The sequence below is a fragment of the Malurus melanocephalus genome, unplaced genomic scaffold (genome assembly GCF_030028575.1).
Source record: "Malurus melanocephalus ecotype Western Australia unplaced genomic scaffold, MMel_1.1 scaffold_214, whole genome shotgun sequence".
Taxonomy (NCBI): Eukaryota; Metazoa; Chordata; class Aves; order Passeriformes; family Maluridae; genus Malurus; species Malurus melanocephalus.
The window spans coordinates 909,192-933,917 of record NW_026623446.1 but is presented as its reverse complement, the minus strand read 5'-3'; the positions used below and the strand labels follow the sequence as shown (position 1 = coordinate 933,917).

General features: G+C 39.4%; 3 protein-coding genes across 7 annotated transcripts in view; all 3 read left to right on the top strand.

Moving 5' to 3' along the window:
• Positions 1–5,839, top strand: part of MXD4 (MAX dimerization protein 4) — a 40,860-nt gene extending 35,021 nt beyond the window's left edge. For all 3 annotated transcript variants that reach the window (XM_057374020.1, XM_057374022.1, XM_057374021.1), the window contains exon 6: positions 502–5,839. In XM_057374020.1, coding sequence (XP_057230003.1) covers positions 502–650 — 149 coding nt within the window. In that variant the 3' untranslated portion in view covers positions 651–5,839. The remainder of the gene's footprint in view (positions 1–501) is intronic.
• Positions 5,840–11,537: 5,698 nt separating this feature from the next.
• Positions 11,538–21,430, top strand: HAUS3 (HAUS augmin like complex subunit 3). 3 transcript variants are annotated; one of them, XM_057374043.1, is made up of 7 exons: positions 11,538–11,818; positions 12,439–12,623; positions 12,948–12,998; positions 13,433–14,467; positions 15,501–15,937; positions 17,477–17,705; positions 19,071–21,430. In XM_057374043.1, exons 4-7 carry the CDS (start codon positions 13,511–13,513, stop codon positions 19,335–19,337), a joined length of 1,890 nt encoding a protein of 629 aa, XP_057230026.1. In that variant the 5' UTR covers positions 11,538–11,818; positions 12,439–12,623; positions 12,948–12,998; positions 13,433–13,510; the 3' UTR covers positions 19,338–21,430. The 3 variants fall into 3 exon arrangements, with proteins under 3 accessions (XP_057230026.1, XP_057230025.1, XP_057230024.1); XM_057374042.1 differs by having other exon boundaries at positions 12,439–12,644; XM_057374041.1 differs by having other exon boundaries at positions 12,439–12,998.
• A 374-nt stretch (positions 21,431–21,804) lies between these two features.
• The window catches only part of POLN (DNA polymerase nu), an 88,464-nt gene continuing 85,542 nt past the window's right edge, over positions 21,805–24,726 (top strand). The window contains exon 1 of the mRNA XM_057374040.1: positions 21,805–22,109. Coding sequence (XP_057230023.1) covers positions 21,971–22,109 — 139 coding nt within the window. The 5' untranslated portion in view covers positions 21,805–21,970. The remainder of the gene's footprint in view (positions 22,110–24,726) is intronic.

Genomic DNA, 24,726 nt, shown 5'->3' with positions numbered 1-24,726 from the left:
ATTTAAGACAGAGCCCCTCAAGCTGGCTGTTGCCATTTCTTATTTTCCCATTTGGAAGTTTTTCTGTGTGGAACACGTGCCCAGGCTGGGGTGTCCAGGGGGGTTGAGTGGTGTGTCTTGGGGTAGTTACCTGAGGTCAGGTGGTCACCCCGTGGCCAGCTGACACCTGCACGGTTGGAATTACTGTCTGCTGCACTATGACAGCCTTTGAGGGCCAGATTTTTTCTAAATCAGTGGCTCTGTGCAGGTTGGAACAGTTCTGGGAAAGCATTTGGTATTGATGTCATGCAGTATATTTATGTGGCTGAGGACAGGAGGGATTTTAATTCTCAGGTGGACAAGATGATCCTTTCCTCAGGAATTATTGTGTCAGTCCTTTTTTTGTTTTTAATTATTGAAACTGAAGTGTGGTTCAGGTTTCACCTGGGGATGTTGATTGACACTGGCCTGTGATTAGTTGCTACAGCTTTCTGAAAATGTGCCTTCTTATGTTTTCTTTAGAAGTAGACATTGAAGGAATGGAGTTTACTCCAGGTGAAATGGACAGTATTGGAAGTGCCAGTGATGCTGAAGACCACTACAGTTTGCAGAGCGGTTCGAGTGACGGAGGTTACACACATTCCCGCAGACTGAATGCCAGGCTCTCATAGTGCCTGAGTGACCYGCTCAACTCAGGACCATCTGACTGAAGCACTTATATATGAATATTCCAGAGGTGTCAACTGCCACTCTTCCGGGAAACCCCAACCACAATACTCTGACATGGAGGTTTCTTACCCACGGTTCCCTGCACTGTAACCACAATATTAGATATTGTAAATCATGGGTTTGCTGCAGAGAACTGTGGTTAGGTACAGTTGTGACTTAAAGCTAGCTTGATGTAGCCATCCTGCAAATTAAAGGAAATAAATTATGTCATTCCATTCAAGAAGTATTAAATTCAAACTGTTGGAAGCATGGCGTAAGGAAGTTTGACAGTTTATTTTGATTTYGCAGAAACCATTTTCAAACATAGAAGAATAAATGGAATCTACAATGTGTTAGTGATTCAGAGATACAAAAACCTAAAACTACTTCTTGTGGTATTTTTTTCATGAAAAAACCCTAACCCAAAACATTCTGAATGCTGTATAGTGGGCTCTGTAGAGTAAATTATTGCAGCAGTTGTTCTTTGGGTGAAGCAGGCCAGATAAATCTTCAAATCTCAGATGATCTTTAGAAAAGGTCGTATTTACAAGTCACTACTGTACTTCAAAATGGGGGAAAAGCCAGCTCTAATAATGACTTCATGTGGGATGATCTCAACTTTCTTGTGCTTTTTGTATTCAATATCCAACCAGCAGCAAATCATTCTATCCATGTTAACAGGAGCAGTAGAAAGCAACGTGGCAGTTTTAACCTGTTACCGTGGAGTGGATGACATTTGAAGCATTTCAGTGGTTTTATGGGTTGTTGTTTTCATTTTTTTCTCTGAAGAATACAGAACTCAAGTGATCCAGTTTGTGATAGTTAATCTTTCCTTGCAAGGAAATGAAATCTCTGTTTGCTTGTATTTTTTTTTCTTTTCGTCTATTTACACATGTCAATACATTTTTATGGAAGGCATGGCTTAAGATTACAGTATTCAGCTAGAAGATAATTTTTTTTCTTTTGCACACTATAATTGCATTTTCTATTCTTAAAAAAGTGCAAAAAAATTAAAATGTATGCTGTAAAACAGCAAAGTTTATTTAGTACTCATCAAGCTGTTCAGAACATATTTACCCAAATTGTAGCAATACTATGAAGATGTATTTTAATACAACTTCTGCTTAGTGAAGTCATTAGAGCTTGGCTTGCCGGGTAAGAAAAAAATGGACCAGTCTTTGCATTATCTGTTTAAAGAAGGTCTTTTAAAAAAAAAACTTAAAAAGAAGAAAAAAAAAGAAAAAATTATTAAAAAAATGAAAAAAGCTATAAACACTTTTAGGGAAGTGATTTTAGCAAGTGTAGTCTATATTTCCTGTAAGAGATTTTGTATTATATTTTCCTAAATGTTCTCATTTACTTGTATAGGGAGGGGAATGGTACAGACCCAGACCAGAGTCTCAGGGACTCTTCACCTTTGTCATATTGTGCCTTGGTGACCATTTATGTATGCCTCTCCTTTTCATTGTTTAAAGGACAACTAAGCTTTGTTTCAAGACCCTCTGTTCAAATGGTCAGTTGTCCACCTTCTTACAGATGAAGCAGAGAGGTGTATTTCTATCTTCACCCTCTCACAGCTGATTCAGTGTGGCTTTAAGTAAAATCATGGAATTAGGTTTTGGTGCGAGGGTTAATTGTCTTTGTATGAGCCCTCCCTTGGATTCTTCAGCACCCGAATCTATTTTTTGTTAGCTTATAAAGTCAGGGTCTCTGTGAGACCAGCGTTCAGTGGCTCGGGAAACACAAACGTACTGTGTAAGGCTATGGGATGTCCAAGTGTGGTGCCATTTTAGCATTCAGATACAAGACCTCATGACAGACTGACCATAATGATCAAAAGCAAAGGTTCAGTTGTTCTTTCAACATCTGACATACGTGTCCTCCCTTTGGCTCTTACAACACAGAATAGAAATATGAATACATTTTGTGGCAGCTTACAGATCCTTGTTTGCACTCTCGCTTACTGCTTGGAACTTGCCAACAAGGAAACGTATACATTTAATTTACATAACCTAATGAATGGCCACCCCTACTTTGGCTCTGGGGAGGGGCCTAAGGTTATCAACTCTGGCAGCTGAATGAGAAAACAATTAACCTTTTCTGTGATGCAGGTTTTGGTATTACGTTCTATACACCTTGCATATTACTAAAATCCTCATTGTTGGGGAAAGCACACAGCAATATACTCATTGTGTGTAGCTGACAAGCAGCAGAAATTACTAGCTCCTTTGGTGCATATGTAACTAATTTCCAAATCATGGAAAAAAAAAATTAAGAGTTTACTTTAACACACGACTGTTAACAGGAAAAAAAAAAGGCTAGTATATTGTTGCTGTTCATTTATTATATAATGAACACATTCATGGATTGTAAAGTGTTTCCTTTCATGACAAGCAGCTCTTGCACAGAACCTCCTAATGAAAAGAGATTTGAAACTTACAGAAGGAAAAACGAGACTTTAAATTGAACATTATTGTACCTTAGGTCAACCTGAAATTTTCCTTTTAAAGATGAATGTGCTAACTTAATGAGTTCTTCCACGCTGGGTATCCATGGCTTTGTAGATCTTATATTTTCAATAAAAATTACTCGAATAATCTTGAGTGGAAATAAAAAGGGTTTATTTGTTTTTACTTTTTCAGTTATTACAGCTGGGAGCTATTATGCTGGTAAAGAAAAATGACACCATACTGCCTGTGTCATTCTCCCTCAAGCACAGCCCAATTTAAGGTGGAATTTTCAGGCACAGCCCCCGGACAGCAGCAGCCCCGKTAGAGGCAATGGCACAGCAGTTCCTAGGGTCAGGTTTTGGGGCTGGTGTGGCCCCAGCAGAGCTGCAGTCCGGTGGGGACAGTCGGGGTTCTGACATTCCTCCAGGGCCGTGATTCTGCTGCTGAGCAGCCAGTGCAGCGCTGCCTGTGGCCACAGCACCTTGGGATGCAAACTGTGTTATTTTTACTAATTTTTCTTAGCTGGACACGTGTCTGTGCTCCGTGTTTGTGCACAACTGTACCTGTGACCACAGTGGGACTGCAAAAGGCAAACTCTTTCCTGCAAGAGTAAATCCTGCCACCACCTTGGCAGCTCTGCCGTGTTGCCATCACAGCGCTTTTAGCAGGCGAGGAGGTGCTGCTGCTCAGTTCATCCATTTCCTCTGCAGTTACCACATCGGAAAAGAAGGAGCAGGGACAAGATTACAGGGCTGCTAGGTCTTTTTCTCYGTGGAAGAGGCTCTGGAGAGATGAAGTCATCGTGAAGTTCTTTTTATGGAGATGTAGAGGTTTGGCCTGTTTCCTGGGGGAGAAGAAAGGAAGGGCTTTCCCTTGCAGCACGCAGGTGTTGGAGGATGCACGCCTCTTCATTGCTCCTGGATTAGTGCTTCCTCCAGCTCCGTGACTGCACTCTGTCATCACCGGAGGGAGGCATAAAAAACAGCCTAAAATTGTTTGTTTTTTCTGCATATTCTCTGCTGCAATTCAGAGGACAAATCCTCCTTCACACCCGTCCTCTCTCTGCCCAACTTGTACCCTGCCAGGCCCATTGTAGCTGATTGATTTATCTTCTGAAAAGAGCAGGTTTGGCAGTGGAAGTTCTGCAACACATTAYTAACCAGAGATTGGATCCTGTATTGTCTTCTGCAAAGAACCAACTTGGTTCAGAGTGAGTTTTAGCAGATCAAAACAGAAATAAAAAGCCTCCCAAAAATCCATGAGAGAGACAGTTTTTCATGTGGTGTTTATAGATGAGTTTCAATCCTAATAGTGTAAGATTTGGAGTTGAAAAAAAGGACTCTAACTCATCTCACTTGATCTAACGTGCAGAATTGACTGACCTTAAATGGTGTTATATTTTGGACATGGATGAGTRTGCTGTACCACATGCAGCCTAACAACATACCATAACAGAAGTAGAAAAATACTACAATCTACAAATAAATTAAAGTGATAAATACCAGTATTCATAGTGTCTGACTATACACCTTGCATAACCCATTTCAGTGGATGAACTTAAAGGCCGAAAGAGGAGAAGTGGGAAACAGAAAAAAGTGAAGTGTGAGCGTGGGCTCTGCCTGCAGACCTGCTCCTTCTGCATTTCCTGGAGGTACTTACAGTAGTCTCTGCTCCTGGACAAGTTATTATTYCACCATTTTACCAACTTTTTGGCAGGCTGGTAATTAGTGGTGACGTTTCATCCTTSCTGATCAACCATGTGGAAAGAAACAAATTTTTGACAAGAACCACACCACCACAGCTTTTAATTAAGTAATACTAATTTTATATATTTCATTTTATGATGCTGCTGATAAAGGAATGTCTGCAAATAAATTGCACTTTCATAAATATGTTAAATTTGTTTTTAACTGGTAAAGGCCATTGGTGGTGTGTGGTATGAGCCACTAACAGTGCTGATGTTTAATCCATTAACTTACACTTTCTAAAATTGATGGAAGAATAATTGAAACCCTTAGGARCCCTGTAAGGAAGAGCTGTACTCCCTACAAATACTAATGGGGCAAACACATCAGAAATTAATTTTGCCAGCAATGAAATGAGCCAATTTACTTAAGTGACTGTCTAAATGCACTGTTAATWGGTAGCTGTAAAGAAAACATCCGAGTGTGTTCTGTAGCTACCCAGAATTAAAATGCAGGGGATATATGAAACAAAAGACTATCTGGTCACCTTGGCTGTTCTCTCTGCCTGAAGTATTGTAAAGAACCCCAGGAAMGGATTCGTGGGGAGGCATGGCCAGCCAGAGGCTTGCCTATTGGCARAGCAGAGTGAAGGTGCCCCAGCTTCAGAATTCCTTTCATTTTGCACGAGAGGCATAAACTGTGGTTACACAGGATTTATGGCATTGGAAGGGTCTGTGCAGTACAGATGTTTTAAGTGACGAAATTTTGGTGCAGGTGAAGCACTGACTGAGAGCCTTCTGCTGTTTACTGGTGAAATTGTTACCAAAAGGTGTTAGCAAATGGGTTCTGTGCCAGAGCCTCTGGGTCCCAGAGCCAAAGGAATGGTTCATAAGTCTGTGAGATGCATTTTACTGTATTATACAGATTCATTTGTACACACGTACATGGCGCTTGCTACATTCTGTAGCACACGGAGTATTGTGTTGTATCATTATCTCATCGTAATATAAATACAAATTTTTATACCTTTTTGTTGTGTTACTCAGGTTTTTTTAAACTTTCGTTGCTTGTTTTTTGTGCACAGTGTTTCTTCTCTTTGCAGTTCTTTACATATTGCAATTTTACATGCCGGCTTATTTCATGTCAACTATTTCATAAGGAGATCATTGAATTTTAGCAATTCAGATGAATAGCATGGTATGAAGGTTAGKGTGCTACCTAAAGTTCTTTTATACACACTAGTCCAGTGAAACCCTAACAGTCATTAAAGTCATTTGTCTCTAGCCATGGGTGCTGTATAAATTTCCACTTTTACAGTTCTGAAGACAAACTAACCTATTTGCAAAGTGCAAATTGAAATGCATTAGTGTCTGTTCTAAGTAATTGTACTTGAAATCATTTCAGCTCTGTACAAGATGGGGGGAAAAGGATTAAAATGCAGCCTACAATTTCTGTATGTTTATTTTGTCAAATATGAAAGTTACATCACAAGTGATGTGCAGCCAGACAAAAATGAGTGTTTTAGTTGATGAGGGATGAGAGCAGGGATGGAGCTKAAATCTTTCTGTGAATTACATTGTTTACTCTCAGYTGCAGTGTGACATCCACTGGTTTGTGTTTCAGTTTGTCACGCATGTTGGTCTTAAATGCATGTTGGTCTTAAATACAGTGACATCTTAAAACCACAAAAATAGTAGTTTTAAGTTGAAATCATAATGAGTAGCTTGCTGATATGCTTATGTTTTATTTGAATACACTGAGCTGCTGAATCAGTAAAAATGCTCATGCACAAAGCATAGTAAACTAATTTTTCTATCACAGCTTTCTTTSGAATTCACATTATCACAAACAAAGAATACAATCTAGCACTTAATAACTTCCTACAAATTGATCTCCGACAGAAAAAAAAATAGCTATAATAAAGTTTTAGCAGTTCTGTGCTTTGTGACAGCACCACTTTTCTCAGCATAAGAACCGCATTGGGTAACAGAATTATTACAAATGTGGTGGCACTATTTTTGTAAATCCTGTACAGTTCATGATCTGTACAACCTCATTTGTGASATTTGTCATATCATACCATTTGTTTGTAAGAAATGTAAGTTTTCTCATTTTGATGAGGAAATGATGGACGTTCAAATATAATATTAAACATCCACGAGCTTGCCTTGCCTATCAAGATGAAAATGTTTTGTCAAAACAAATTTAAATAGAAAAGAGACATAAATTATAATTAAATTCATAATGATATATAACTATCAGCTTCCTCTAAAAGAGGTACTTTAAAGTGGTTTTAATGGCAAAGTTATCAGTTATTATTATTCTGGAAACTGTGAATTACCCAGTGTTTTTAATGACTGTCATGGCAAGACAAGGATGATCCCGGTATGGTGGCCAGAGGAGAGGCAGGCTGGCATTTCTGCTGCTTTCTTTGTGCCTGCTATGATTTTACACTCCCCAGGCCGAGGAGRACACAGCTGTGGGAAAGCCCCCAGTCTTGTTTTCCTGTGTCATCACTGCCCCACTGGGGACGAGCTGTTGGGAGGGTGATGGGAGAGACGSAACAGGAGGGAGCCCCGTGGTCCTGCACAGTCCCTGCTGAGCCCCTGCCGAGTCCCAGCGCACGTAGCCACACACAGGTTCAGTTTCTTACCATCAAAACCCATTTGCAGACAGCCGAGCTGATCAGCCTCGCKTGGGGTTTTCATTCAAAATAGGGTCAGGAAAGTAAACAAACAATTTTCTAGAAAAAAAAATCCCCTTGTGCATTATATGTTTAAATACATTAGGAGTGTTAGCCCAAACATGTAGAAGCTTCTTGTATATTTATGGTGCTGAATTCAACAGAGCTGAAGGAAACTAATCACTGACCTGCTTTTCTGGGAATACAAGGTCTCAGAATGAAATCTACCGCTCCTCTGGAGAGAAGATACATGCACTTGGGAGAGAAAGCAAGCTGGTGCCAAATTCCTGTCTTCTGACTTTGTTGTAATAAAAGTTCACATGGYACTTCAAAAGCTGTGCTTAACCCAGAATATAAATTTGCTTAAAGCAATGAATTACCTTTTAGGACAGGGTGTTACCAAAGAGTGATTGTTGCTCCAACAATCTGCAGCAGGAACCTTTGCCATCCAGCTGCTGTCAGCAGATGCGCAGAACGATGAAAAAATCAAAAAGCTTCTATACATTACAGCTCACCAGCTAAMAGCCTATTTCCTTGCCTCCTCTGTGTTGATTTTTTTTCCCCCAAACAAATACAAAAACAAAATAAAACCCTAAAGCAGTAACAAGCAAACAACTTCTTAGRGGTTTTTCATCTGACAGATGCATCCCAGTGGGAGGGGTTAGACTGGGCAGCTGCAATGCCTGCAGGGTGGCACTGCGCTCCTTGGCTGCTCGTTCCAGCCTCASACGATGGGTAACCGAGAGCTTCTCTCTGAGGTATCAGGCACAATGACATCATATTTTGCAGTGGAAGAAACACAGCATGGTATGGATGGAATAATGCAGAGCCTGCAGACATCCTTCCAGAAATGTTTATGCCTTAATCTGCTGGAATTCACCATAAAATGGTTTGTAAAGGCAATATGCTATCTAAGCAGCCTCTCCAGTTCTAGAAAACAGATGCAAAACAACTGYTCCTAGAATGGAAAAAAAGGGTAAGGTAAGCCTTAATTATGTTTTGACTGAACACAACCAAGAAAAAAATGAATCAGATGAAAACAATCTTGACCCAAAAGGAGCAGCAAAAGCAAACACTAAAGCACATGGGTCTGAGGTTGGGTGGGGAAAGGGGCTGTAAGAAATCCAGATATGTTTGTAGGAAAAGGCAGTTGTTTAATCTCTGCCCTAACAACTGATCRATGGTCTAACAGATGAAATTTTGTTTCCCTTAAGAGGCTTGTTCTYTCAAAATGAGAATTTTATATGCACAGTGTTCTGACCTAAAATATTTCAATTCTAGCCTGAATTCCTATGCCAGCAGGGATTATGAGATCATGCTGTCTGTCAACTCCTCTTTCGTCCATCTGTTCCCCTCTTCCTTTTCTTGATAACTTCTGAACCTTCTGGCTAATTTTCACCAAATTTGACAAAGCAGAGATACGATGAAGGCTGCAATATTACTCCATGATGAAAAAWTTCATGGAAATTCCATGTCTAAATAGAAAGAAAATGAAATTATTTCCTGCATTGAACATTTTGAGCTCTTCCCTGTTTTCAAGAGGTGGCCACTGGCCAGCACCAACCTGCTGCTCCAAACCTGCTACAGAATGAGCATACAGAGCTGCTTGCCCAGGTAAACAGATGGGGACATAGGTTTTGGGAAAGGCCACCAGGGAGGTGGGATATCGTAGCCATGTGAGTCTGGAAAGAGGGAGAGGAACCAGTCACACAGGGAACTGAAGGCAAGAGTTGCAGCAATCCAGACAGACAATTTGATAGATGAARGACAGGCAAACTTTTATCAGATGTATCTTCTTCCATCTAGGATGTGGATTCATTGGCAGAGCTGAATTTGGACAGCAGAATTTTAGGAATTTTTCTAGGTGTAYAAAATTTGCTTTTACTCAGGCATTTTTTACATGTGTAACACTGGTATTTATGAAAAGAAACCAAAACCCCAAACCACAATACTGTGAAGCACAAGTCTGCAAAACACCGCTGTAAGAGAAGTTGATTTTAGTCCAAGTAACTGACTGAAGTGAAACAGCAGGGTCTTACGAAATAAGCTGGTGARTGCTTTTGTCCCTTCCCCATCAGACAGACACAATGCACTCTATCTGCAAGATGATTTGAAAACTTCAGCCAGCCTAAATTGCAGCTGCCTATCAGGCTGTCTTCCTGATGGGGAGGAATTCAACACTACGGTTCTTTTTACCCAWGAGAACTGCCTGCCAGGTCAGGGTTTAGCTTAAAAATGTCTTGCACAGACCRCATTATCCCACAAATCAACATGCTGCACTTTGCAAGGGATACAGGTGCTGATTTTAATCCAGAAAATCTAATGTGAGCTTGTCTCAGCTGTGCTGAGTTGCAAGGTTGYTCATTTCCCTGTGTTGATTCATTTCAACAATTGCATTAAGTSAGATTAGAGAAGCTGCACATTTAGGACAAGTAGTGGGAGGGTTCAACCACCCACATACRGACTGGGTCAATGTCTCATCAGGGTGAAATGTAGAGATAACATTTTTGGATACAATAAATTATTTCTTTCTAGAATAATTGGCCTTATGAACCACAACAAAAAGAATGCCATTCCGAATTTAGTCTTCAGCAGTGCAGAAGATCTAATTCAAGAGCTATTAGTGGGTGAGCTGCTCAATAGTAGCAACCACAACATAATTAAACTTAACACTAAAATGAATGCAAGACAAAGCAAACAGATACTCAATTTTAAGAAAACGACCTATGCAAAAATGGGGAAAATGCCAAAAAAACCCTAAGTGCGCAGTTCAAAACTAAGAAGACTACAAACACCCAGAAGGCTTAAAAATACAGTTCCAGAAGCCAAGGTAAAATGTCTGACATAAATAGAAAAACATGGCACAAACATCCCCCCCCCCGCATGACTCAATGAGAAATTTAAGGAGGATATTGCAAGGCACATGGGGAAGCCCAGGAAAACATGGCATGTGAAATGTAAACAGGAAGCGAAGATGGCTAAACGTGAGGAGTGGCTGATAAGGGATGCTCAAAGTGTTAGTGACAAGTTTTACATGACGCTTGTCTGAGAACCAGCCTTTGCAATGCAGAGTTTACACAATTTATGTCGAGAGCTTTCTGGTGACTGCACGGGCAGCAGCAGCCAAAGAGCCAAGAAAACAGGGAGCATTGTAAGGAAAGGCACTGGAAATGAGGATTCCATAGAAAACCTTGGTACACCCATGCCTTGAGGACTCTAAGCAGTCTCATCTCTGCACCYTGGTCAAGACACAACAATGCTGTAAAAGTTTCAGAGGAAATCATTTGGAATAATGCTGGGAATAGAGCACTGGCTCCACAGAGGCCAAATTTCAGAACTCTCCAAGCTGGAGTGGACAAAGCTAMAGGAAAATGTACCAATGGTTTGTAAATTGCCATGAATGCCATGGGTAAGGTACATGCAGAAGTGGCATTGACCAAATCCTTTAGTGCTAGTGCCAGAAATAATTTGATGGGTTTTAAGAAAGCTAAAAACCAATTTAAAAGTCCCTTTTCAAGCAGCACATAAGGATGTTCTTGGACGTTGCCTTGTGAAGTTTTTTKGGGGRTATCAGSATGTTCAAAAAGGCACCAGRCAAATCCACGGACATAAAGCCCATGAATTACTGCAAGGACTAAGCAGAGGTGAAAACCACCAACACAGCAGCAGTGGGTGCAAATGGCAGGAGTGTCCCCCGTTAGCCACGCCTGGGCTTCAGGAAGGCTGCTGGGGACAGCGGTCAAAGCTGGACGACATCAGTTGCACTCAGGTGTGCCCCCTCCTCCGCCTCCCGTGTGCTGGGCAGGGGAAACGGGGAGCAARGTCCGSGGGGAGCAAGGTCCGGGGGGAGCTGCGGGAAGGACACGAAGCCATCGGATCGCGGTGACGGCCCTGAGGGAAGCGCAGTGCGGCCGCCAGGAGCCCCGCCCACATGACGTCACTGCTCGACAGGCCCCGCGCGAGGCGGAAAGCGGCGCGCATGCGCAGGGGCCCTGTGGGCGGGGCGGGTGCGCGCGCAAGCGCGGCGGGCGGGGCAGGGCGGGAGCRTCGCGCGCGCGGCGGGCGGTTCGAGCTGTGGGCGCTTCCCGGAACCTCCCCTCAGCCTTCCCTGAGCCTTCCTTCACCCTCTCCCTCGGCCTCCCCGCCGCCTCCCCTCACCCTCCTTAAGCCTCCCTTCAGCCCTCCCTTAGCCTCCCCTCCGCCTTCCCGCCGTCTTYCCTCAGCCCCGCCTGAGCCTCCCTTCAGCCTTCCCGCCATTTTCCGCCTTGCTCCCCTCCCCTCAAGCCGCCGCTGCGGCAGAGCAGAGCGCTAGGGTGAGTATGGAGCGCTGCTGTGGTCTCGGGACTCGCTCCCGGCAGGACGGGATCAGCCGGCACCACCGCGTCCCGGTTCCCCTCCGACCTCTCGTCCCGGTCGGGATCCCTGTGGGGCTGGAGGCAGCGGCTGCCCCCGTTGGCGGGACGTGGTCCTTCAGGGCCTCACTTGGGTGACTCCGTGTGGGGACGTCGTGGGCGCTCCCTCAGGGCTCCGGAGTTGTTTGTGTTTAATGGCAGTGCAGTGCCGTGGTGGTCCAGCGTGCCCGCGCACAGGGCTGTGTGGGCCCATTATTGCACAGAATCACAGAATCAGTAGGGTTGGGAGGGACCTTTGGAGATCATCCAGTCCAACCCCTCTSTAGGGCCACCTGGAGCAGGTTACCCAGGAAGGCGTCCACGTGGGTGGTTTGGAATGTCTCCAGAGAGGGAGATMCCACGATCTCCCCGGGCAGCCTGTTCCAATGCCCTGCCACTCWMMRSRWARWKYTYYYYCWYRTKKWRRWSKMRRWKYTWKTGTKTTWKWKTWTRKSSMYWWYWCYYYKTGTKKTSWCWSKGSRCWMYWSWRAARAGWSTGGCATCATCCTCTTAGCACCTATATTTATGTATTTTGYGGACAGGCCTTTTGAGCACGGAGGACAGAGGACGGTTGGAACGCTGCCCTGTGACAGGAACCTCGTGTAACATTGTGTGTCATCTGCCGTCTGTAACTGAGCTAAGTCAGACGCCTAGGGAGCTTGAGACGAATGCCTTTACTTGTTCAGTGCTCCAGGCTGGCTGGCAAAGTGGGATTCTCTGGTGAAATGTATGTTTTAGGAATAAAGAGGTAATATCAAACTAAAAAAAAATCCCTGAGTATTACCAGAGTATTACAGACAAGATCCCCTGACTGTTGATGATTAGTCCTATATCCTTTGCTGTCTCTTACACACACTTTAGAATCCCAAAGCAGATTATTTGTCTGCTAGGAAACAGCAAAGCAGCAAACTTCTTTTTCTTGTAAGTTGTAGCTGTTGTCACAAGAGTATTTTTACACTGATCTTAATTTTAATTTTTTATGATTGTAAAAAAACATGCTGTTTTATGTTGAGATATTTATATGTTAAAGTATTTCTTGTTCCATTTTCAGAGGAAACTTTAAAACAAAGTTYTAGAAGACAAGATTCTGCTTGCTATCGAGGTAAAAAAAGAACCTTATAGCCAAGATCTTGAAGTGCAGTGTAACATCACTGTAGTTTCGTTTTTAGAACAAACTGAAAACTCATTTTGGAAGATTTAAAAGGGTTGTGAGTGGATTTTTTTTAAATGAATGGGAGGAAAACTATAAGTAAAATCACTTTTGCAGGCCAATGAATTGCTCARTATTAGCACCTGTTGCTTTTAAATTAATGATGCTGTTCTATTTTTATAGTRAGTTTATGTGAATTAAGGAAAAATATAAATGCTTGCAACAATCTGGGATATAACTGATAAGAAAATATGTCCTGATTTCATTAAATATATTAAGGTATCTCTGAAATTAAAATTGGTTTCTAGTCTTTGAATAACCATTTTAATCCAAAACAGCATTCAGGGGATTATTTTTTGATCTGACACTTCCTTTTTCCTGTACAGACTCTTTTTATTAAAATACTGAATATTCATTTTAAATGGCAAAAAAATTAARGCTGGAATAATACCCCAGATTTTTCCATGTATTTGGATCTTTTCTGCTTACAAAATATTTTRATCATGAGCTGTGGAAAGGATTTTGTGGAAACTCTTAAAAAAATTGGATATCCAAAGGCTGATGAGCTTAATGGAGAAGATTTTGACTGGATGTTTGAGTCTTCAGAAGACAAATCATTTCTGGAGTGGTTTTGTGGAAACATAAATGAGCAGCATGTGGTATCTGAAAAAGAACTGCAAGATTTTAATAATCTCGGGTGTGATAAGCCTGTGTTGGAAGGAAAAGCACTGGATGAAGTCTTTAAAACCTTAGAGCCCATGGGCTCGAAGAGGAGCCAAGAGGAGGACARGGAAGAAGAGGAAGAWGTGAAGAAATTAGAGGAGGAGATTCAAACCCTTCAGAAGTTAAAAAACCTTCAAATTCATCGGCACAATAAGCTTGAGCTGATGGTTGCTACAAACAGYCACGTATTACAGACATTCCAGAGCAGAGAGGAAGAAGCACATAAGGATTGGAGAGAAGGACTAGAAATGTTCACTTCAGCAAATAATAAGCTTGACAATGAACTGCAGTCTCTTATARCTGCAGTGAAGAAATTTTCCTCTTTCTTTACTGCTTCAGATTCAGAACAGGGTTCGGATGCACATCCAGTGTTTTTTTCCCAACTTCCTTTGGACAAATATTTATCTCTGGAAGAACAAAACACTGCAGCACTTACGTCACACATAGAAAAGCATTTTTGTAAGGGTATGTCTGAATGTGCTGGAAGTTCACGTGAAGGTAGCTTTCAACTTGATGATTTCATCAAGCAAGTCACTTTTGATGARACTAATGAAGTTTGTGAAGTGAGGCAAGAGATAGCCAGGCTCCAGGCTGCATATATTTGTGTTCAAAACCAGCTAATTCAACTGCAAGCTCAAGAGGAGGGCATGAATTCAGCTATCAAGTGTGCAGAGAGCCTGCTGCAGTCCTTGGACAAGGTAAGGCACAAAAGGTGATAGAAGGAAGTGTTGTTTTAAACAGACAAGCATGTTCCACTGGATCTAGTGGAAGGAATTGCTGAGTTATTGTTATTTCAATTATTTGTATGTAGTGAAATTGTATAAAGTTTTTATTTTGCTAAAAAAACTGCTCTTGTGAAATAGCTTYAGTTTCCATAGTTAGAAATTCTTCAGTGTGGCTTTGTACCTTTAATTCTTTAGGGTTACAACCAGTAAAATCCTAGAACTTATAGTACCTTTCTAGTTTAGTTTAACTTTGAGTTTTCAAATTGGAACTGGCTCTTTGTACAATAACAAAATCTTAGCTTTGGTTGTAATTTTGTGGTATTGAGGAGGCAATATGATAAATGTATTCCTGTTTATATTGCATAGCATAAGCTTAAAAAGCTTAGTTCACTGACTCTTGAAACTCAAATATTTGTACCAAAAAAATGAATCTATTAGTTGAAACCCCAGAAGTCTCTCAACAAGTGAGTGACAGGCATAGGTGGCTAGTGGAATTTGTAAAGAAATCATAATGAAAGGAAAGGTATTTGCTTTTGCCAGTTGTGGAATGACTTGAGGCGTCATGTCAGTTTGTATATTTTCATTTATGGATGACTAGTATATAAGACTTGATTGATTAGAGTAATTTGAAAAAGATTGATTCTGCCAGCAGTGTTAATTGTCCAGCTGAATACAAAAAATTACGTTTGCATGTGAGATTTCAGTTAGACATGCTTGAAATACAGGTGCTGGGTAGAATCCGCTCTTTTATTTTGAACACAATAAACTGTTTCCTGACCCTGTGATAGAAAGTAATTACTTTTTACTGAAATATATTTATTATCTACTTTGTTCATCTGTRTTTGCATTATGTTGTAAAATTTTGTAAAACTACTTGTGGAGTTTTCGTTTAATTTTGTGGATAAATGTAACATAAACACATGAATCTTGTAYGAGCTGAAGAAATTTTTGGGAAGTGGCTTGGAGGGAACCATGAAGAAATTGACAGATATTTTGTTTTATGCAGGATATTGGACAACAAGAAAACATTGATGCTGAAGTATCTAGTTCAAGTGATGAAATTTCAACAATGAAACAAAATATAGCTCAGATAAATAATGAAGAGCTKCTTCCACTTCTTAAGAAGAATGCACAACTTTTGACTGCACCATTGGTGAAAGAATACTTAGCCCACCAAATTGTTCGGCAGGACTGTTAYGCAGCAATACAAGATAAAATAGGCAGGCATTTGATAAGACAGAAAGCATCATATGAACTTATACAGCTGGCCTATGAACTGGAGATGAAGAAACATCAGGAGATCAGCTGTCAACTTGAGAATTTGGTAGAATCTCTGAAACAGAGCACTGATGAGTTGCAGCAGAGACTACAGGTGATAGCTGAAAGAACTCAACATGCAAAGCCAAAACCCACTATTAGTTCAGAGGATAGTTTCTCTTGCAGGTAAGTACTATAGTCACTACTGAACTTTAGACTTGCTTTGAAATCATATTGGGGAGATGAAGGCTCAGGCAAACTATGCCTTGCCTGCTGCTWAGTTCTTACTTGCTGTAGCTAATTAGAATATTGAATTTTTAAGAGCTGAAGCCTTCAAGGTGTGAARCTTGTTTCTTCCTTGTCCTTTGAAATTCTTTTCAGGTTTGCCTGAGGAAAGACTGYTCAGTCTTTTTAATATTGCTGAAGCATTCCTAATTAATATCTGTGACATCATGAATATTTAAACCTAAACCTGTCTTATCTAGGACCTCCTGAAAGTTATTCTGAAGGTRTAGTTGTTAATAGCAGTGATTTCCCAGGTTGTATGCATGGCCTCATCAGCTGAGCCAACAAAAAACCCCCGTGTGGTAGGAGAGAGGAACGACTTCTTCAAACTGAGAAATTTCTTCATCTTGTTTTTACTGCTTGATTTGCCATCTGGCTGGGGTGTCCTGCCATCCGTGGAGTCTGGTTTTTCACCGTCTGTGTAATTAAGTCTCCTTGTAGTTCAGGTGATAGAGTTAGGGATGTKTGCTGTGCTGCACTTCCATCAAGACTAAATCTTTTGGTGAGGTTTATTGTATAGGTSTGTTACTGTGAGACTTTTCCTTCTTTAGAATGGTATTTTAAATTTTTGGTTGTTTGAGTAATTGCTAAGTGATAGCTGAATATGGTTTGGCACAGTGAATAACTGCAAGAATTAGGCTGCATTAATTTTATTCCTGTTSTGTGTTTGTGTCAACTTGTTAACTTGCTATGTTTTTGTTCAGGTATATTATGAAGTCTCCAAATCACTGAATGTTTCTGGCTACTTTTTCACTTTGAAAGACATTCAGTTACTTCTTAAATATAGCTTCTGCTCTTAATAAGGCCAGTCTAATTTTATATTAGAACTCCTAACTCCTGAAGATTTAGTTATCCAGAGGTGGTAGTAACATTTGAACAAAGTTGTCCGTAATATTATTAGCCTGTTCCTGATGCAGTGTAAGGGTACAGTTTGCTATAGTGTCTAATGCTGTCTTTTGCATGACTTGTAACTAATTGGAGAATTTCCTAGCAGTCTCTTCATAGGTAGAAAACAGGAAATACCTCAGTGAGCTTGAAAATGTTACAAACCTTGTTCTTATTTCTCATTGGCCATTGACATCTTCTTTTTTTCAGCACTTGAAAAAAAATCTGTTTCATTTTGCAGTCCTTGAAGTGTCAGGAAATAGCTGGCAAAAGCACACTGTCAGCTTCTGTTTGCATTCATGATATACTTACTAACTGTTACTTTTGTATTTGATTGCTTCTAATAAAATATTGAAATATTTTGGATTCCTATTAATCGCTGGCTACATAAAGATGGAATCCTGAAATCAGTGACAGATACAGTATAGTGTAGTAAAAGTGCCCTCAGCCGTACTTACCTTACTCGTCCTCTGACTTYTCAACRCAGCTATCTTCTCTTAACTAATGATGTACTTAGGAAACTTCAAAGTGTGTGTCTGACTTCACTTGTTACAGGCTATAYCAGCTCCTGGAAGGAGGAAATAAAAAACAGCAACTCTTTAAAACATACAAAAGCCTGGAGCARATGGCTCAGAAGTTAAAGCAGGACTGTGCTACAGTACAAGATCAGCTGGCAGCATCTGCTCAAGAACAGTCTCTCCTTTTGTCCAAYCTAGAAAGGAATGTGGATGCCCTTCATGGTGCTGTCTATTGTGGAGCAAATCAGATACGGCTCCGAAGTTCGGTAAGTCTGAATCGATTTTTTTTAATTACTTCACTGTGTATCGTGTTGTTTTACTGATGAAAGTGTAGTGTAAAGGCTGTAGACACACAAACTGTCCCCACTTACCAGCAACAAACTCATTAGCATAATGAAGATGGATGCTGTATATATGCTGTTTGCAAATGTTGGATTTTTGTAAATGCTGGCAGTTAGCAATTTTTTGTTTCTGAGCCAACAATTGCATCTAACTGAATTTCTTTCAAAGACATGTGTAGTCCTATATTCCTGTAAGCTTGTGGYGTGGGAAATACATTGTCTAGGTAGGGTGTCGCTGGAAAACGCATTCAAGTTGCTCTTCATTTCAAATGTACTTTCTCCCCTGTTATCTCGAAGACTCAAAGAGTATGGTTTAGCCCCTTAAAAACTTAGCCAGGGGTGGATAAAATAAAAACACCGTAATTTTGAAGGGCAGTTGTAGTAGGACAGTCCTGCTAGACAGCTCTCAGCTGTTGCATTTAGAACATCTTATAAATGGGAACAGGGTTTGTTAAATGCACATTGTTACGGTTTTTAAGTCATTGTAGATACCTCAAAAATGCATCAAGGGAAATCTGTTACATAATACTTCCTTGGTTAATTACATAAAAATATATTTAACATTCATCTGTCAAGTGAATTTACAACATATAGAACAGTTTTAATTAAAAAATTAGACACTGTAATTGGAATAGTATGTATTCAGGGATTGCACATGATTAAGTCAAATACCTTCCTATTGATTCAAGTTACTTCTTAAAATATGACATGATGTTTTACTGCTACTGTTTCTCAAGAAAAGTAATTCATAAGGAAATAATATGCAAGTAGATGATTAATCTGCTTATACTGAACTACCATAAAAATGCCAATTGGGAATGTTGTAGCTGGTAATTAATGATTTAATTGTAAAATTGATTTGGCTTTTTTTTTGTGGGTTTTTTTTTTTTNTTTTTTTTGTTTGTTTGTTGGTTCCCTTTTAAGATTTGAAGCTTTTTTTTTGTTTGTTTGTTGGTTCCCTTTTAAGATTTGAAGCTATGAAGACTTGTAATTGATTKAAAATGTCATTCACTTATCTGTCTAGGTCAGGGCCAGATTCTTACGGTCTTAACTCAGCTGGTCAACAAGTAAATGAAATTATATTTGCATAACCTGATGTGAGTTCTGTAACATGGAGCTCAAAAATTACATAAATTGAATGGAATCCCTTATTATTTCTGTTTMTTTTTTTTGTGATTACTTTTCAGTTACAAGTAAGTGGCTTCCCAAAGCAAAAAAACTTCTATATTTCTAGCTCAGTTAGTGTATTAACAATATAAAAGTAATATTTTTTTTTTGTATTTTTATTAGGAACTTACTGAGCAGTTTCATGAACTGGAAGTGGATTTAGATAAACTAAATCATCTCCTTATGGATCTGGTTGCTGATCTGAAGTCGAAGAGAAGCTTTTTAGAGTCCAATAAGCTGCATCAGATGGAAAGAGACTTGTATGTGTATTTTTTCACGGATGAAGATCACTTGAAAGAGATGGTGGAGAAGCTTGAGCAACAGTCTCAGGCTAAAGCCAGTGGTCTGGAAGATGAGAATTCAACAACCAGTGGAGTTCTTAATGTCTAAACAGCAGGGTACCCTTAAGAAAGGAAAATGTTAATGTAATCTGTCTACGAGTTTATAGAATAATAAGCATTAGCTTGTCAAGGCTGACACTTAACTGTCACTGCAGTGAATCTGAAGTGCCTCTGTTACCAGTTGGCATTGTGTGCTGCTTCATGGCTTCTGCCTGCAGAGTTCAATCTCAGTTTTGTCAGAACTTTTGGATATGAAGTAATTGTTGGTTATTTGAAAGAACTATGTTCAGGCTGCTCTTCTGCTAGCCTGTGTGTTCATTTCTGCTGCACACATAGCGTCAAAAAGGACAAGTGTCGTAACTTAACTTGAGGGTATCTTGCATRCTAAGAACTTTTGATTGAACTGCAAAATAAATATGGGGGATGCATTCCAGATTTTGGAACATAAATGTAGTATGCTTGTAGTGAAGAGGAGAGTTCTCCAAGGCAGATATACCATGATTGTTTCCCTTACAGTTCTCCTGAGAAGACTTGGTTTTGTTAAAACTGTGTTGGAATATGTACCAGAATCTGCCTTAACTACCAAGACCATCTGTTTTAAGACCGTTCCAACATCTCTTAATTTAACTTATGGCTTATGTTCTCCATTGAAASCAGTCCATACTTATACTGGGCCTGTCAATGAAAAAGAATTTCAGATTTATCTTTTGTACTTCTGAGTTTGCCCTGTAATTTATAATGATAGGCATTTCAGTTCAGAGTGCTGATGCTTTCATACTTCTGCTTTCATGTGCATTGTTAGCCTGTTTATCAAATATTTGTATAGCTTCCTAATATTCCAATGGAACTAAATAGGCTTTTAGAGTATGATAAATTCCAGTCTTTTATATTTTGATGGGATCAGCTGTGCTTGCTTTCAAGCATTGTACATATTGATGAAGGGTAGTATATTAGCTTTAAATTCAGTAACAGTAGTCTTAAAACTATTTTGATAGCAGACTTTTAACTTTTATATGATTATAACTTATTTTGAAATGTGTAATTTTTTTTTAGCTTACTGGTTGGGTGTCTTTATGTCTGGATTTCATGCTGCTTAACTCTATACTTCGTGTTTATTATTAAATGCCAAATTCTATCAATTCAGTTCAGTGTGGTTAATATTTATGGTGAATCTGTTTTTCTAGGCCTGTTCTCAGGCATGGTGTCTTGTTTATATTTAGTCTGATGGGCTCTCGTTTTGATCTGCCCCTGAGGCTGTGACTGCTGCTTCCCAGCCTGAGAAGTCAGGGAGCACTTTAACCCTGTTCAGGAAAGAAGTGTTGCTCTTAATTATGGTAGTTAGGAGGAGTTGTGTGTGGGGAAGGATTGTATTTCTGACTCCTGGAATGTCAGGGAAAAGTAAGCCATTCCACCTCTCTCCCTTTCCTTCACATGCTTGCTAATTAGAGCTAGATGGATATAGCTAGTACTAATGCAGTATGATGTATGTTCCTCTTTGAATTGTATGCAACTGTTTGCACTTGTAAGTATTGAAAGTTACAATGTATCTGTGCTCTTGAGCCAAGAGAAATATTTCCGTGTAGGCAGAGGAACTGTTGTTTGCAAATGGTTAAATTTGACAGTCTGCTCATGCACTGGATTTAGTGGGAGAAGACCAGAGTAACAGGATTCCAGTTACTAACTTGTGTAGGAATAATTGAACAAACAGCAGGTTTTGGTAGAGTGATTGACTTGTACAGCTTGGATCTTCTAAGTATTTTTAAAATGTTGGATATTTCTCTTGTGTTTGTGTCAAGTTTTTATTTTTTCTGGGCTAACTATGAAACAACAAATAATAAGATTTGACTCCGTTACTTGTGATTCTCCAATGTGTGTTGTACCTAAGAATTGTCCAAGTATTTTGTATATATTACAGAATATGGACAGATCAACTGGAAAACCGACTGCTTTTCAGRAAAGGATAACATTTAGAACAGCAGTAGCTGGGGTCAAAGCTTGTAGAGACTATCGATGTTGCTGACCAGTTTCTTAAATTGACAAATTATAGTAGCTGTTTTCATGTTACCAATATGTAACAGTATTTAAATGCATCAATTATACAAAATTTAAGAAAATAGAGAAATTTAAGAAAATGCAAGTATTTTCTGAAACAGCACATAACTAATGGCTGTATATTGTGGTAGAARAGATTGTTTCTTTGCTCTTGTGTTGGCTTAATTTTGGCAATTACTTGAAAGTTAATTGTATTTTTCCTAATAAAATCTGAGCACTAGTAACWCTAAATATATGCATGTGCTAGGTACAGACTAGTTTAAAGATTTTGGGAGGAGCAAAGAATCTCATACAAAATGTATGTCTCAGACATGCGTCTTGTTTTATTTGTCAATTTTTTTTGTTTTAGTACAATTTAGCTGCACTTAAGACTGCTGATTTTTTAATCAGTGTATTAAAACACTATTTCAGAAATGGTAATTTTTACAAATTATTATATTTTTATTTTCAGTACAGTACTGATAGGCATGTCTGGGAGGAAATGTTATTTTCTGTTGAGAATTAATGGCTGAACACGTTCACTGTATTTTGTCTTTAATTTCAACAGAATATAGCTGGGGGTTGCTTGTAGCCCTGATTAATTAATTAATAATTATTAATAATCATTTGTATGTTCTGTGTTTAGGTTWAATGTTACAAATGGAACGGTACACGTCATACATAGGATGTGAGATTTCTAAGGTGCCTTTATCTGATGTTGCTCAGAGGATTATGACAGCTTTGCAGTCTATTCCTGTAGAAGTTCAGAATAACAGAGAAAATAACCAGAGTGAGTAAATTTTAGCCTACTTGAGTTTTTCAGTTGGAAAATAGAAACACAAACAACAATATCAAACCTCTAGTCCCTGTTTTTAAATAGAGGAAAMGGTGAGAGTTTAGGTTTACAGGTTTAGAAGAGGAATTAAGCTGTGCCTGTGACATTCGCTGGGATTTTTCCAATTAAATGATGTTATGTGAGCACGAGGAGCAGGTACCCCCAATTTAACATCTTTTTTCTTTCTGTTCCTGCTGTGTGATGCATCAGTATATGAGAATTTGAAACTATTACTTAAGTAATACTATTCTAGGTAATAAATTAGATATGTACATTAACTTGACTCTGGAYTAGATATTTAAAGATCACTGGAGGTCCATGGAACTTATCAGGTGACCTATGGACTCTCCAGACTCACATCTGTCCTTAAAACACGTGTTCATTAGTACTGTGCTCCCTTGAAATTCTAGGGGGAAGAGTGAACAAAAGTCCCATTGAAAGTGCAAATTAGGTAATATTAAAAGTGCCTCAGCASATTTAGAACATTGTGGATACTAGGGAGGTTTTTGAAAGGTGCAGTTTTTAGTCCCAGTTCTGTGCGAGCCATAGTCTCTGCCATCTTGTAGCTCTGGAAGGAAGTAGAGAGAAAGTTAATGAGAGTTTTGCCTAATTTAAGTTTTCTGTTTTTTCCTGAGAACTAGATCCTGGAATATTATCTGATTGATGGTTTTAACATTGATTCTTGTGTACATCATGTAGCCTGTGTTTCATATAAATTGTGGTTCAGGCTCCTCTTTCAATAAATTATTGGATCAGTGGGGCCTGGTGGTATAGTAGTGACAAAAATAGTACTTAATAGCTCTATAAATCAGTAATACGTGTTTGAAGAAATATGGGATGAGTAAATTTTAAAAAGTTACATTGTACATGGTGCATTGGATCAAAACCCAGGTGATTTTAAAGAATTTTAAAGAAATTCTCTTTTTAACCTGTTTATCTGATATTTTACTTCTCTTGCGCGCACACACACACACACGTATAAATGTAGATGTACATAGCTTTAGGGTGGGTCTGTAAAGAAGAAGTTTGCCTCCCTTAAAAAATCAAAAACAACTGCAAACCTCTCATCTTGGTCTTTTTTAGACTGTATTGAACTGTACTTTATAGATAGATTTTTAAATTTTAAATACTACTTAATGGAAAAACTGTCTTCAGAAGGTAAATATTKGGCTCAAATACAACAAATATCTGCAATGTTGACCTAGTTGGTGAAATTCTGTTGTTATCCTGGCAGTGGAGCTGTAATATTTCCATCARGCATTGAGGGGCTGGAAGGCAAGGACAGGTTTCTGCTGCCATCTCGTGGTACTTTATAATAATTCAGAAATGGGACTTTGCAGATCTCTTCAATACCTGTCATACTGATTATTGTGTGCTGGAGGAGAGAAATGTAATCCTCATCATCTGCTCTGGGGGGTGGGTTTGTCAAGAATAAGTATCTAGCCGTGGAACAATAGCAGTGAATGTAAACTCATCATTCTTAATTTATAATCTTGTAGAAATTGTCAAGAAAACCAAACTTAAAATGTTTGATGCTACAAATAYAGCTGTGCCATATTTGCTATTCTAACAACTCGGTTTAGAAGTTTGAGCTGGATCTAAATGTCKGATTATACACTTACAACATGTAGAAATAAGCTTAGTTTCTTTCATAGATTAAACAAGTTAGTCTTTGAAATTGCTTTTTTTTTATTTTTATTTGGGTTTTAAGTACAGGGTCTTGATTTGCTCAGAGAAGTTTTTTTCAAACAGGTCTATTAAATAGAAATAGATCACCTTATGCTTTGTTTGGTATTCGTCAACACTGTTTGATTCTGAAAGTGCCTTGCTKCTGGTAATGCAAATTAGTAGCTCACAACAGCAGTTTAGTGTTTTACTCAGTATTGGGGGACAAAATACATGATGTGTCTTTTGACTGGGCGGTAAGATAACGTAGAGATAAAGGAATCCTAATTAATTGCAGACTCTGGAGYGACCTGTGCTTTAGGGGAGTTCCCTTTTTCCCTGTTCCTGTTTCTGTACCTACTGAGATTGTAATTGCTGCTATCCTGTTATCCTGGCTCCTTCTTTCCAGTGTTCACTTGCTTCTCGGGACTTCTGGGCAATATTAAGGCAGAAAAKAAATGCTTATCCTCATGGTTTCACTTGCCTTGGAGTCCTGAGGTGCATTTACACAACTTTCTTGGTAACTGCAGCATCTGTCTGCTTTCAGAACCATGGGCTAAAGATTTCTGGCAGTTCAGTGGAGGCCCAGACTCACAGCTGCACTGTGCTCTGTGTCAGACCCAGCACTGATGGCAGTCCTGCTTCTTGTGGGACTGGTGTCACCTTACCTTTCTATCAGTTTGTCAGGCCTGAAGTCCTGCTCTCTCTTACCTGGTCTTAAAATRCCTGCTCTATTGCAGGATGAACAATGTGAAAAACTTATCCCCTTCAGGTGAAACGTGGTCACTTGTTTGTGAGATGTGATATGCTAAACTCAAATACAAATAGTTCTTTACAGAACAGAAGTTTTGTTAATACTACTGCTGAATTCCAAGGAAAGAATTAAACTGTGTAAAGTTTCTAGAGT